Source organism: Apus apus, chromosome 2 (genome assembly GCF_020740795.1).
Source record: "Apus apus isolate bApuApu2 chromosome 2, bApuApu2.pri.cur, whole genome shotgun sequence".
NCBI classification, from domain to species: domain Eukaryota; kingdom Metazoa; phylum Chordata; class Aves; order Apodiformes; family Apodidae; genus Apus; species Apus apus.
In genome coordinates this window covers 36819213-36833665 of record NC_067283.1, presented here as the reverse complement: position 1 = coordinate 36833665, position 14453 = coordinate 36819213, and the positions used below count along the sequence as shown (strand labels likewise).

The 14453-nt window shown below is 37.1% G+C and overlaps 1 protein-coding gene across 4 annotated transcripts in view; it reads right to left on the bottom strand.

The window, feature by feature from the left end:
• The window catches only part of PLCL2 (phospholipase C like 2), a 96477-nt gene that overhangs the window by 33821 nt on the left and 48203 nt on the right, over nucleotides 1-14453 (bottom strand). Inside the window, exons 3-6 of one of the 4 annotated variants that reach the window (XR_007888675.1) lie at nucleotides 6929-9415; nucleotides 4319-4362; nucleotides 3992-4078; nucleotides 3456-3539 (exon numbers count right to left, since the gene is read on the bottom strand). Coding sequence is in view for 3 of the 4 variants with exons in the window: in XM_051611215.1 (XP_051467175.1) it covers nucleotides 256-330; nucleotides 3336-3539; nucleotides 6929-9415 (2766 nt within the window). In the remaining variant the exon portion in view is untranslated. Of the gene's footprint in view, nucleotides 1-241; nucleotides 331-3335; nucleotides 3540-3991; nucleotides 4363-6928; nucleotides 9416-14453 lie in introns of those variants that run through there. The other 3 variants (XM_051611215.1, XM_051611214.1, XM_051611217.1) reach the window with 3 other exon arrangements.

Here is a 14453-nt window from a genome sequence, read left to right as displayed (position 1 = left end):
GACACTCCATCCTCCACTAAGGGCAAAGACAGTCAAGTTCTCAACAATAAAAGGTTTAATTTGTATGATCTTCGAGCATATCTTTGCAGTGCTATTAGACTCATCACTGAATAATGCTGCAGACTTAGGATGAGATAATTTTTCCCTCTTGCCATAGCACAACTCTTTTAAACTTACTGTTTATGTTACGCTTATAAGACATTTTAGAAAAAACATGCAATGGTGTGGAAGAGGCACTTGCCTTAACTCCAAGCTTCAGTCTGCAGCACTGATCAGTGATGGGTGTGATGACACCAACAGAGTGCATGCTGAAGTATCACATAAAGGAAGCTGAAGTTCATGAACAAGAGGGAAAAATAAAACATTGTTAAGCAGTGAAAAGGCGTTAGGGTGAAAAATACTCAGGAGCATGAAGAACCTAGAGAAAAATACACAACTTAAACTTTTGTCTTCCTCAAAAAATCCTAGTTATGTTTGGTTTTCATTATTCTGAAAAGACAATTCAGCTCCTATAACACAGATACAAGCAAAAGATCTTTTTGTTTCTTGGGTAAGATTCTGGTTCCAATAATGCTGGTAACAAATTACTCATAAAATTAAAAAATACAGTCTTTTAGCCTGTGAATGGTACTAGCATTTAACATTTATGTGCTATTAGTTTATACGTAAAAAAACCCAAGCATCTAGTGATACGCTAATTAACCTATTATAATTTGCCTCACCGTTTCTTTAAAAAAGATGTGTACCTATAATATGCTGAAGACATTTTCACCTTTCCATGTCCCCTGCAGTATTGCACTCTTTTGTAATCATTTCAGTGTGGACTGACTATCCCACTGTAAAGATCTTATGTTCTTCTCACTTCGCAGAGCAACCGTGAGTCCTTTAAGCATTCCCAATATAAACAAAATCCAAACAATTACATTCCTTCCATGTTTATTACTACTTTATAAAAAGAAGAGTATTTCTGACAAATAAGAAGTCCTCCGTTAGCAAAAAATGCCACGATCCTCAAAGAGGAGTACTTTGTGAATATCATTAGGTGTGCTACATACACTGAGAATGCATACAAGGTAACAACAGCCTATGCATTTATGGTACTAATCAAGACTTATCTAATAAACATTTAATGTAATCTCTGTTTTGAACTTGATTACGTAAGTACAGCACTTAACACACTGAAGAACATAGTTACGTAATTTCGACCTATATTGAGGCCTAAGCCTGCAGAAAATGAGACAAGTAGGTAATCATTACTTTGACAGTACATCTACCCTTTCTTAATTCTGGATAAGGCTTCTTATTATTACGATGAATTCTAAACCCACCTGTTACTTAATCATGTCGAAAAAATCCCCAAGCCAAAACCAGCCATTGTGTCATTTTGAGTGCTCACAATTTGCATCAAAAACACACAAAATGAGCACTATCTGTGACAGTATCAGGCTCCAAACATCTGCCACTAGAGCAAATATCAATATATGAGCCAAACAGCTTCACATCTCTTCTCCTGTACTTGAGGAAGGGATGATATGGTTGTCTCCCATTGTTTCACAGTGTGCTTTCAGAAACAAGAGCTTTCAGTATGGCTCCCATGGCTGACTATTTTCCAGATCTGAATTGCTTAAACCTTTTGTCAAACTGAACAGAGTTTGGCAAGACCAACATTTCACAAATTGAAACACATACTCTTTTAAACTTTAAATTTTACTTAAAAAAAAAAAAAAATCTTGATTTTTACTTATCTTCAATATAACTTAGCACTATAAGCACTCTCATTGTCTTTGTTTGGAATCAAGTCTTTATATAGTGTAGATTTCCAAAGTACACAAATTTTCAAATCGTGTAGACTACAGAATGAGGGGGAAAAACATATGTGAGAGATAAAGAGCCAACCAATCTTGAATTGTAAAGATTTCTGGAGTCATGAGTCACCTCTATCTATGTGACATTAAAACAAAAAATTTAATCCAGACTTACAAAAATATTTTAAGTATCAGGATTAGCTTAGTAACTAACAAGCAGCATCACCACATCAGAACAAACTGCAGGCAGAGATATCTCCACCAAAATACAACTTTATTATGTTTACGTAACAAGTTTAATCACAACAATCAAGCTTGTTTGCATCCTAATTATACTGATATCCTGTAAATTACCACTAAGAGGATATACCACCGTCTTCTTGTAACTGTGCAGCCACACAAATCAAATTCTGTTCTATTTACATCATCACAACTACATAAACTCTGCAAAAATTGCTCATTATCAACAAGCGCTTTTGGGACTTTGGTGTAGCATTATTCTAAAGCTCCTTTTTTTTCAGAAGGCAGCTTGAAAGACATACATATAAAATGGATTACAGGTTTATTTTCCTTATTTTTCTTCCTTTAAATAGTAAGGACTGTTTTTAAAACAGTAACTTGACCCTGCCAGGTGATGCTACCTGCCCAGTGCTATTTAATGCACAAAAATTAATGCAAGATTACCCTAGAAAAGTTTACTTACAGACGGATGATGTAACAAATTAAAGGAATCATTATATAAAGACTCAATTACTCTGTGCCAGATTACTTGAGTGGAAGTACGGAGCACATTTCAAATCACACTCATCTGGATCTTTTTTTCATACTTTGAATTAATACAAGGCAGATGCAAATCAGTATTTCTCAGTATATTGTAAGTTCTTCCTTCCTTCTTGCAAAATGTTTACTTTCCAGCTTTTAAAGACACAACTTAGATATTTACTGAAGTACAAGGGCTAAAGTTAACATTATAGCAGCTTACAGATGTAAAAATACCTAAACAAATGAGATTTGTAAGAAAGACACAGCAAAGGAAAATGAAAAAGCAGGCGTAGAATGTAACACTTCAAGATGCTTTAAAAACTACAGTTCCTAAAAGCAGATCCTGTGTTTTTCTATTCTATGTTGAGTCAAAGCCAAAAGAAATCAAGGTCCACACACTGGAAAATGTAAAATAGCAAATTAATGTAAGAGGTTTACAGATATGCAAAAAGCTTCAATTTACTGCAAAACAGGTAAATTAATACATCCACTTCATGTTAAACCCTCTTGATTATAAACACTTTGCCTTCTGAAGTGTACAAACAGATATTTGCATGCAGTATATTAATGTCTCTGTTCTACTCAAGATGAAAACACTGTTGCTCCACATTCATGGGAATGACTTTCAAGCACACTTAACAAAGCATGAAATAGGAAGTCCCAGCTTAAAATGACCTTTCAAAACAGGCATGGTACTGTGTATTATAAGAAAAAAAAAAAAAAAAGTCTTTCAAATAGCATATAAAATAACCACAGAGGACTACTCACCATGTCATATGCTGTTACAATCTTTCTCAAGACCTCTGGAACAATCCCTTGGAGCTCCATAGTTGGATACTGATCATTGAGATTCAGTACTACCAAGGGTGTATTCTCAGGCCCGACCAAGCGCGTAGACACTGCCAAAATGCACTGCATAAGGTTTGCTACAGGAGAGAGGCCACATAATTCTTTGAATGAAACTACTGCATTCTGCAAAAAGGAAAGAAAGAGTTTCCTTTACAGTGAAATATTAACTTTAATGTCTCGTTCTTTCAGGGTAAAATACTTTGCTGTTATAACTGAGCTACCATGTGGAATCACCACAGCTTTTCCCCAAAGAACAGACAGTTTTCCAAAGCAACCAGTATTACATATGTATTTTAACAAAAGTGTTAAAACTTCAAACAGAATTAAATACTTGCCACAGAAGAAAAAAATATATTTACAACAAGTATGCCTGGTTTCTGTCACTACTAAAATTAATAATGTAAATAAATGAATTCTAAAACATACTGGTTATAGATCTTGAAAAATTCTAGAAGACATTTTGAAGTAATTTTTTTAATGTCACCAAGTGAAACAAAATACTAGGTGCTGAATATCCCAAATAAGCAAAGTGAAGTGGAAGGAGGAATTCAGCCCATTTGTAACTTAAAACATACCTGAACTATAGTCCAGACGTGCTGTGGATCTGCTGGCTCCCATTTGGTGTGATTCACAAACCCAGCACTCCACTACTGATGTCATCCCTATCACAAAATAACACTGAAGTGAATTTTAAAGGTACTTTAATATAAATACCAATTTGGTATCTTTTCCTTAAAATGGATTACAGTTGTATTTTGTATCTAATATGGTAGTATATAAAACCATATGTTTAAACTCAAAGAAGATTTTCAGTTTTAGAAATAAAATGTGACTCCAAGTAGCCACTGAAATTCCATTATGAAAATATTCTTGGCATTGTAATCAATTTAGGATTTTTGTACCAATTGGGAGCTGGTGATCTATGGCAGGTCTGGAGTTTGTGTTCCTGTAGGAAACAAAAACAAAAACATGGTATATTTAAGTTACAAATGTGCTCAGTGCTCCTTTCTCTCATGTCTTATCCAAACAGGATATCTGACACAGATCTTAAATTTTAATCAAAACCACTTTCCATCTTGCTCACATGGTAAGATTCACTTGTGAAAAAAATTCTTAGAGACAGATAATGCCAACCTTAATGGAATCAAATGTAAAATATTTTGCTCTCCCTTTACAAAACAAAAAACCTGAAGGAGACCTCAAAATATGTGTATATATAGCATATTCATACAAAATTATGTCTAATACAGTCACTTGCAGTGTACTTTAAGTATATGTCTAGTAGCATCTAGTAAATGTCCAGGAAAGAGAAACTACTTTTATTAACTGGACTATACCATAATGACACAATAATTACATAGTTGAAAAGACAGACATTAGAAAACCATCAAAACAGAGTTTGTTTGAGATAAATATCATGGATAAGCCATTACAAACAAAAATTTTACAGAAAGGTTAACAAGGACCCGGGGAACATGTATACTAACCAGTGGCAATCAGAACAGAACTACAGTTTTAAGTTTTGCCTTTGGACTTCCAGCCCTATAGCTAGAGACTCTCTCTCACACTGTCAAGGAATTTAAACATGCAACATCACATCCAGTTTAATCACTCACGTTATACTTTTATCAGTGATTAATATGTAACAACAAGTTATGTTATCAGCTTTTGTCATGGTAATGTAGTACCTAACAAGGAAGAAAAAGCACTAGCTCTCACATTTAGAGAAAGTATTAAATCTACCACTGCACACTACTTTTTTTTCTTCTTCCATCTTATATTTAAAAACAGCCAACTTTAGTCTTTATGATCTGGCTTGTGGGGACATAATTTCTCTGTCGTAAAAATCGTTAAAATTTCTAATGCAAAATTTCAGTAATATAGAAATTAAACACAGCTCACACTAACTGACGTACGTTGATATTTATTATTTATATTAATTCAGTAGTTTATTTACTTTTATTAGCTGTAAAACCTTGGTTACAAAGTGTATAAATTGTGCACATTATATATAACGTCAGCAAAGTTCCACAAAACTTCCCACCAGTACCTCAAATATCTTCTTAATAGCATTTTGAGAGATGATAATGATGAATTTAGTTGATAGCATGCCTTTCAAACTGACAGCATACATAAAATACCTTTTAATATCTCAGGTTGAAAGAAACCCCACTGTAGAGCCTGTTTTAAATTATATCCTTTCTGGAAAGCACTGCAGCATGCACAGTGAAGAGTTTAAATAGGTACAAAAACTCTGTACTTCCTTGAAAAGCACTTCTAAATACAGAATCCTTTATATGACAGAATTCTAGCCTTCAATAGGTTAACTACAGATAAACTTCACTGTATGTGTAGCCCATAATGTGTCAAAATATCATTCCCGGATTTTGTTACCAATCTCCTTTAGTACAGCAATTTTATATACAAAGTGGAATAGGAGAGCTTCATAATGCTGTACTAATTTCTTCCTTCATACTAAGAAAAATCAGTTTTAAAACTGTATTATTATTAAAATCCTTTCAATATAAGATTATTCATGAAGAAAATTTATCTACGCTGATGTGCCTATAAAACTCAGAATCAAGACTCAAAGACAGCTCCTTTAATCAGTTTCCCCCTAACATTACATAAGAGTAGGACGATTTAATAGGTCACTTCACTTGAAATGACTATGCTTAATTCTACTGACCACTGCTAGTATTCCATCAGAAGTTTACAGATAGTTAAAAGCTTTATTTAATAAAACCGAAGTTTACAGCTCACTTTAATCTACATCTAAAAAGGCTTATTTACCTCTAATCTTTATTGAAATCTCCAAACAATGCATTTTTGAAGTGGGATCTCTTGGCTTCCACAAAAAGAAGCAGCTCAGCACCTGGACTTTTTCCTGAAATTTAATGTGTTTGCTACATATGACTTTTAAGGTAAGGGAAATTCTTCTAGAAGATGCCTTCTAATGCTTCAGTGGCAAGTCCGTGAATCTCTAACATATTGTTGCTAGAAAGAATCATGGAAAGCAAATGGTCTTTCTGAAATACTCTTTTCTATTTGGGAACTAGGAAAAAAGAAAGCCTCGGTGAAACTATGGTAACACTTTCATGTGTAAGTCTTCTAATAAGCAGTAGAGTCTCCTTTTTCTATCAGACGTATTTTTCTCCTGCATGTCTATTTCACTTAATTTTCTATAACTAAAATATTGCCATACTTTCCTCTAGTGTATATCTAACATTCTCTCAAACATGTAAGATGAGTCAACAGGCTTGAGTTGTGACATTGGAATCATATTTTCAGTTCCCATTCACTATAATATGCATATGCATCAAAGTTTACCTCAGTAGACAGCATCACCTACAAGAATGCTCTGACATCATCAATTTTTAAAGCTGTTCAACATAAGACTCAAATAACATAACTTACAAAATGCAACAAGACTTTTAAAACATATATTCCATTTGCATAATTACACAAAAATACACATTAAAAAAACAATAAATTCATTGTAAAAACTGTACCTGCATATTTTCTCTCAAATCCGTGGCATCCCGAATGGGTTGGAGAGCATTCTTGAATACTTCATCTATTGTTTTAATCCATAATGTCCTCATAGAAGCATATTCCCTTGATTTCTTGCCCTTCCTCACAGAGAGGCCCCGCTTATGAGGTTTCCCACCACCCCTTCGATTAGTAATGGCCACATGCACAAACAAGGAAGCATGTGCTAACATTTCACCAGTTAACGACTGCAGAGGAACGTGCCGATACCCAGTCTGTAGACACTCAAAGGGAATAGTGTATTGCCCGATAAACTCGTCCCCAATGTAATCATCATCCAGTACTACAAAACGCACCATAGCTAGCTCTGGTAAATTTATTTGAAATTCAAAACTTTCATCAAAAATTGGATTATCCCCATTCTGATGCATAGTTTTCGTCCTTTGTTCTGCACAGTCAGCAGGGATTCCATGTATTTCAACATAGACATAAGGATCCACAACATCACCTTTGGCACCAGATCCTTTGGGTTTAGGGAAGTTTTGCCCACTGATGATTTTAATATGAAGCAGCTGAGGTGAAACTCCAGGCACAGTGTCTTTCGTATTTGCGCTGAAGAAGGATACTTCTTCTCTCATAATAGCAGGACGAAGAACATAGCCACAGTTTCCATTTTGTCGAAACCAGCCAATGTTAAGATCCATCATTAAGCCAGGCGTTTGAAAGTTCATTGCTACTATCTGACAACCACATTTCCAAAAGTCCTGGGGATTCATATTGCTAGAGTCGATCCTCATAGGACTGGGGAAGACTCTTGCAAGAAAGCGTTTGTTGTAATTTACAAAGTCTCCTGGGTTTTCATTGGCATATTTGCTAGCAAGCACTTCATTGAACGAACACACTTCCCAGTACTTCTGGAGCTGAAATGAAACTTGAAACTCTTTGAACTGAACTGACTTACAGATGCTTACCAACTCTGAGAGTTCTTTGCAGAGCTGAAATCGTTTCCCAGTCAACGAGTTTTGCTGTTCTACTCCCTCTTTTCCTACTCTCTGTGACATTTCTGCTCCTTCATCTTCATCTGTAACATCTCCCTCTAGTCCAGAACAATTAGAGGAAAGCTTCTTTGCTTTAATTAGTATTTTCCCTTTAAGTGATTCTGGTGATGGAAGATAAGACTCTTCAATGTTTGGAGACTGTGTATGTAGTTTGTCCCCCAAAATATTCTTCATATGTTGTACCATCACTTTCTGCTGCTTAATAGAACAATGATTTTCTAAACACAAAATAAGAGGGTATTCTGAAGCAAAAAACGCATATTTGTTAATAATGTCAATCACACTACGGAAGACTATCTGTGATGTCATTGTATGCCCTGTGTAAATCACAGGCTCATTATCTGGACCATCCCACACATCCAGTTCCACACTTCGACAACCCATTTTAAGAGCACGAATGTAACCTGTGATGTCTGAAGGCCCTCGAAACTGATCCTCTATCAAGTAAGTATTATGAGATGAATTTATAAAATAATGTGATAGAGGTTGTTTCATATCCTGACAAACTTTCTTATGTTCTGGATCAAATATGTGGCAGTCTGGTGAAGTAAGGTAATTTGTAAACCCATCTATAGAAAGAAAACCCTTTTCCTGGCCCTCTTTGGCTGGCTCATATTTCTGAATAATTGCAAGGCTTATTTCTTCTGTGACGTGTGCCATACCCTGCTCTGCTTCTAAAAACATCATGAGGTCCTTGGTATCTAGAAATTCTTTATTGCTTGAAAACTGCACCAAGAGGAAATAAATTTCAGGTCTGGTACAAAGTTCATGAAAAACTTCAATAAACTCTTCTTTTGTTACTTCAGTACCAGTTTTTTCCTTGGATCTATGTAACTCCTTGAATTTTAGTTCAATTTTATTAGTTTTTAAACCAGGATTTAAGTCTTTTATAAACTGTACAGCATTACACAGGGGTATATGTCCCAAGTTATCTACATCTGATTCACTGAACATCTTTGAAAGCCATGAAGTCCGCATATTATCTTGAGTACTTTCTATCATATCTAGAGTATGCTTTCCATAAGAAATCAGGTATCTTAAACCAGTAACCCAAACATTTGCAATGTCTGCTGAGTTAGCAACAAGATCTAGCGATTCATAGTTTTCTCCATATATTATTGAAAATGCACAGTCTTCTGATATCTGGTCATATATTCCATTGCTGCGAAAAATGTCTGTATTTTTTCCTGTTCTTACTTCTTTGATTGATTTAATATCAATCTTGGCTTTTTCAGAATCCTTTTTTGAAGGTTCCCAGCGTAGAGACTGCATATCTGCATCTAAAAGAAAGTATCGGTGATAGACCCTGGAGTTGGATCGAATCTTTCTGAGTTCAGAGCCTTCAACCATAGCGTTTATACAGTCACTTGCACTGCTGATCTTTTTCTCAGTCGGCATACTGCTAAATGACACCGTCTTTTTCCGTTCTCGCTTTTGTTTCGTACCGTCCTGTTGTGGGAGGGGAAAGAAAATATCTATCAGTATGATTTTGCTCAACACTGAAATAGTTTTCAAGTAAATGCTGAAAGTCCATAGGTAGTTCAAAAAGGTCTAGCATCTGAATGATGACCAGCAAGATGGAAATTCCTATAGGAATCATCACAAAATTAAATACTAATAATGGCCTAATGTTTGTTCTTACCGATATAAATAATCTTCCAGGGTCTTAATTTTTTAGTGTTTTGTATTAACAAAAAATTGTATTAACAAAACAAAGCAAGGTTTGAATGTTAATGAAAGAAGAATGCTATAAAAATGCACTTAACGTTATCATTAATAATCTACTTAGAGAGATAACAGGTTCTACAGCCAAAGCCACAGGAAGTACGATTTCCTCTGAGACCTTATACAGTCCATACAGACACTTGCTAAACTTTGTCAGTAAAGAATATAATGCTTTAATAAAATTCTGACAGGTTCCACGTGAACACCAAAGAAACATTAATACACAGTTAACTACATAAAATCCATAGGACGTGGTCTAACCCAAGTATACGAGCTGTTAACAGTTAACAGCTCGCTTCTCTACTGCACTCATGTTCTTCCCACAGACTGCCCAGAGTCTTGACACATGCATCCCACCCCTGTGCTCGGAAAACATTCACGTTAGTCTTCAGAAGCTTCACAGAAACAGGCAGCTGGGCTGGAGCGGATATAATTCACTGCAGGTTCTGAGTTTCAAGAAATACAACAAGGACTCAAGAGGGAACTGTCTGATTAGACTGAAGCGTAACTGTTTCCAAAGAAGCTATGTATCATTAGAAAGAACTTGAATGGAAAATGCAAGACTTCATCAGAAAGGGAAGCAGATGTGATTCATCTTTGCTCTTAAAACAATGAAATAACCCAGAAGTCCTAGTTTACCAGAAGAAGCTTGAGTAGAAAACTGAATATATAAGCCATGAAAGAAAGACAGAAAAATAATGTCACTTGGCTAACAAGTGCAAATAAATTTGCTACAGATTATTTAAGTATAATAAACTCCATGACAAAGAACTGAATTTAAGAAAAATGTGTGCTTTCATTATCTGCATTTTCTGAGACAGAAAAATCTCTCCAGGTGTTTTGGGTTTGCTGTGTTTTTTTTAAAAAGCATCACATGTCTTGAGAAGCTAACTTTTAGTCTTAAATAATGCTTTAATGAAATAATATTTTTATACTAGGACAAACCAGGACAGAATCCTATTAAAAAGTGTTCTTATATTCCAGCATGGCCCAGAAAATTACTTTTCCATACAGAAAGAATGTTGATTTTCTCTCCAATAGACTTCCATTTGAAGTATGTTCCAGTGCAAATTGGCATTGCTTATACGGCAGAAAGGAGAGGGAAGGAAAACTTTCAAAGATTGCTACGCTGAACAGATGTTCAAATAAAACCCATCCATTATAGAATGCATTTCCAGTTCAGGGCATATGTGCTGTATGTTTAATTTCATTAAACTAAACATGCAGAATTCTGGGTTTTTTTAATTTAATTTATATGTATCCAAAAAGCTTTTAACTGAAAACAATTATTAGTGAAATAAGCAGACTTAGTATTTGCTCTGTTTTAGAAAATTAATCAATCATATGATTATTTTGCCTTTAACGACAGTAGAATTTGCTTTCCCCAAGTTCTCGAGAGACCAGTAAAAGTGAAAAAACAAATCCTACAGAGGACTGTTTTGTTTCTAATTCCAGAACAAACACCTGCAATGGATACTGCACAGGGTTGACTCTTGGAATCTCATTACATGTAATTAGGGCATGAGGACTGCTTTCAAACAAAAGCCAATTTCCTTAATTTAAAATATAATAAATTACAAATGTGATTTTTGTTTACAAATATTTTTGTTCTAGTTTAAGCCTTCTTGTTTGGCTACCTGTTCATCCACACCTCCTAACCTGAAACAGTGGCCAGAGACAACCTCAAAGAAATGAGCAATGACCTTCCTGTCCAGCATTTTCAAGGGCCTGGAATAAAGCATGCTGAGACTCCTTTATGCTCCAGATTTCTCAGTCACAGACCTAGGAAGGGAAAATATTCCTTGAACTTTTCAGTGAGAGACAGCTGACAGATAACCTCTTGACACTAGAAGCACCAAGGCCTTGTAAGTATTATATTGCCTGACCATGATCAACATTTACCAAATAGAAGGAAGGTGTACGCCTTTCTGTATGATCAGGATTGTGTCTAATCCAAGACACCAAATGGCAAGGAAGAAAAAAACCTGGATTTCTTGATGTCGTCTGATGCATACAGGCTCATCTCAAGGCCAACCTCTATCCCAATTCCAGTTACCGATTTGAAGTTTACACATGCAGATCAGAGGAATAATTCAACCTACCACCTGCAAGACTATTTTGCTTGCCTGCCAAATTAATTTGAAGCCAGTTCAGCAGTATTGTGCATTTCTTCAGGGTAAAGCAATCTCACCAATTGGCTTACTCAAATAAAGCCTGCTGGTGGTAGATATTACCCTTTGAATGTGATGACTGTGAAGTCAAATTTTAAAATGCTCTTGTGAGTTTCTCACAGCTCTGAACTCCAGAACACCCTTCCTACGCTTTTGCATCTCCAGAGATCAGTGATACAGAGCTACCAGATTGCCTGGGCAAATTCCCATCCTGACAGAGACCTGGCAGTCACAATCAATCTGCAGAAACAGAAGATCTTAAAGGATATTTTCCCAAAGACACTGGCCAGAATTATCCACCTGTCTGAAAAGAAACAGAAAATAAACTCTCACTCCTAAGATGAGAATGTAATGAGTGTACATAAATGGTATGAAACAGCTTTGCAAGCCTCAGAGGTATAGTCAGGCACAGAGAAGGAGGCAGATATATTCTGCTATATGATGTGGAAGAATTCACCCTGAAAGTGGGGTGGCATTCATGAACATGGGTCAGGTCTTTTGTGGCCTGAAGTCTAACCTGAATTGGAAGATTGGCACACAGAAAACTGTACACATCTGAATGAACACAGGAGTAACTTCTCAGCATTTATGATACTTACAGTGTACTTGATGCTGTTCAAGATGCTCAAACCAAGACTGTCTTGGCCCTACAGAGCATACGCATCATTCTGTCTACAGCAGAAGCGACATTTTTTGTGCTGAAATAACTTTCTAGGATCTTTCACACAATGAAGACCATATCAATCTTCAGTTTGTAACAGGTATTGTAATTGTAACTCAGGAGTTCCCCTAAAGACTGCCTGCTCTTCAGAAGACTTTATCATTGAAATCAGAACAAAAGCCCTCATCAATACGTTTCCTAAAACCACCTGTGCTACATCCAAGGTCACCTGCAAGGATCTTTGAGAAACAGAACAGACCACAGATAAAATTGTAGTGAAACTTGGCTAATATCTGCTGCAAGTGAAAAGAGTTAGTTTATTCAGGAGTTAGAAGCAGTAGAAAGCAAAGTATCTAGCAGTTTAAAAAACAGAAGTAAGAAGTGCTGACAAATATGATACTTAAGAGACAGAGACAGCTGGAGAAAACAGCTTAAAAGAGTAAACAGTTAAGAAAATTTTCATTATAACTTTTTTATTCCTCTCAAGGTACAGACAAAGAAAAGGCTGTATGCCTAAGACAGTGCTATCTACAAAACAGAATTCTGGAGACAACAGAGAAACTTGTATTGGACACTGAAAGAAATGCACATCATTCCTGAGCAGCAAAGCTTTTAAAATATGCAACCTTATAATAAATTTTTTAGAGAGCAATTTCAATAGCCACGGGTACTGACAGTGGTAGAGTTCAAATAGAGATGTGATTAATAAAAAGATCAGGATTATAGAGGAAACAATGAATAGTGCAAGCCTTGTAAACATCTACTACAGGAAAGGATGCAGAAAGCGAGCTTTACAACCTGCAGATGCCCAAATGAACATGCCATGGAAGACCCCATGGGGGAAGCAATACTTAAAAACCTTTATATCCCAGAGTTGCTAAAAACTTAGGTACTGCTGGGTACACCGGAATCTAGAACACTTTGGGAAGAAATGTATAGCCTAAAGCAGAGGCCTGCCACCCCGCCAAGGTGGGAAGTGAGGGCCTGCAGGTAGAGAGAGCACTGTGCAGGACAGTTCTTCCATCTGCCAACACAAAATGGTCCTTACACTTACACAATGCAAACCTGGTGTCTGCAATCCTGCCTCTCCACAACTATAGCATGATGATGCCTGCAGGTTGGCCAATGTGATACCCAACCACAAGAAGGGCCGGAAGGAGGACCTGAGGAACTACAGGCCTGTCAGCCTGACGTTGGCGCCTGACAAGATTATGGAAGAGATCATCCTGAGTGCCATCAAGTGGCATGTCAAGACAACCAGGGATCAGGTCCAGCCAACATGGGTTTAGGAAAGGAAGGTTCTGCCAGACCAAGATCATCTTCTATGACTGGGTGACCCGCCTAGTGGATGAGGGGAAGGCTGTGGATGTGGTCTACCCCGACTTCAGCAAGGCCTCTGACACAGCCTCCCACAGCATCCTCCTGGAGAAGTCAGCAATCCACAGCTTGGACAGGTGCACCCTGCGCTGAGTTAAAAACTGGTTGGATGACCAGGCCCAGAGAGCGATGGAGAAAGGAGCTGCATGCAGCTGGCATCTGGTGACCAGCAGTGTCCCCCAGGGATCAGTGCTGGGCTCAGGCAGCGCTACAGGCTGGGGGAGGAATGGCTGGAGAGCAGCCCAGCAGAGGGACCTGGGAGTGCTGGTTGACAACCGGTTGAACATGAGCCAGCAGTGTGCCCAGGTGGCCTGGGAGGCAATGGCATCCTGGCTTGTATCAGGAATAGTGTGGCCAGCAGGAGCAGGGATGTGATTCTCCCCCTGTACACAGCACTGGTGAGGCCTCCCCTCGAGTACTGTGTCCAGTTCTGGGCCCCTCACTTCAAGAAGGATATTGAGGTGCTGGAGCAGGTCCAGAGGAGAGCAACAAGGTTGGTGAAAGCACTAGAGGGAAAGTCGTATAGGGATAGGCTGAGGGAGCTGCGGTTGTT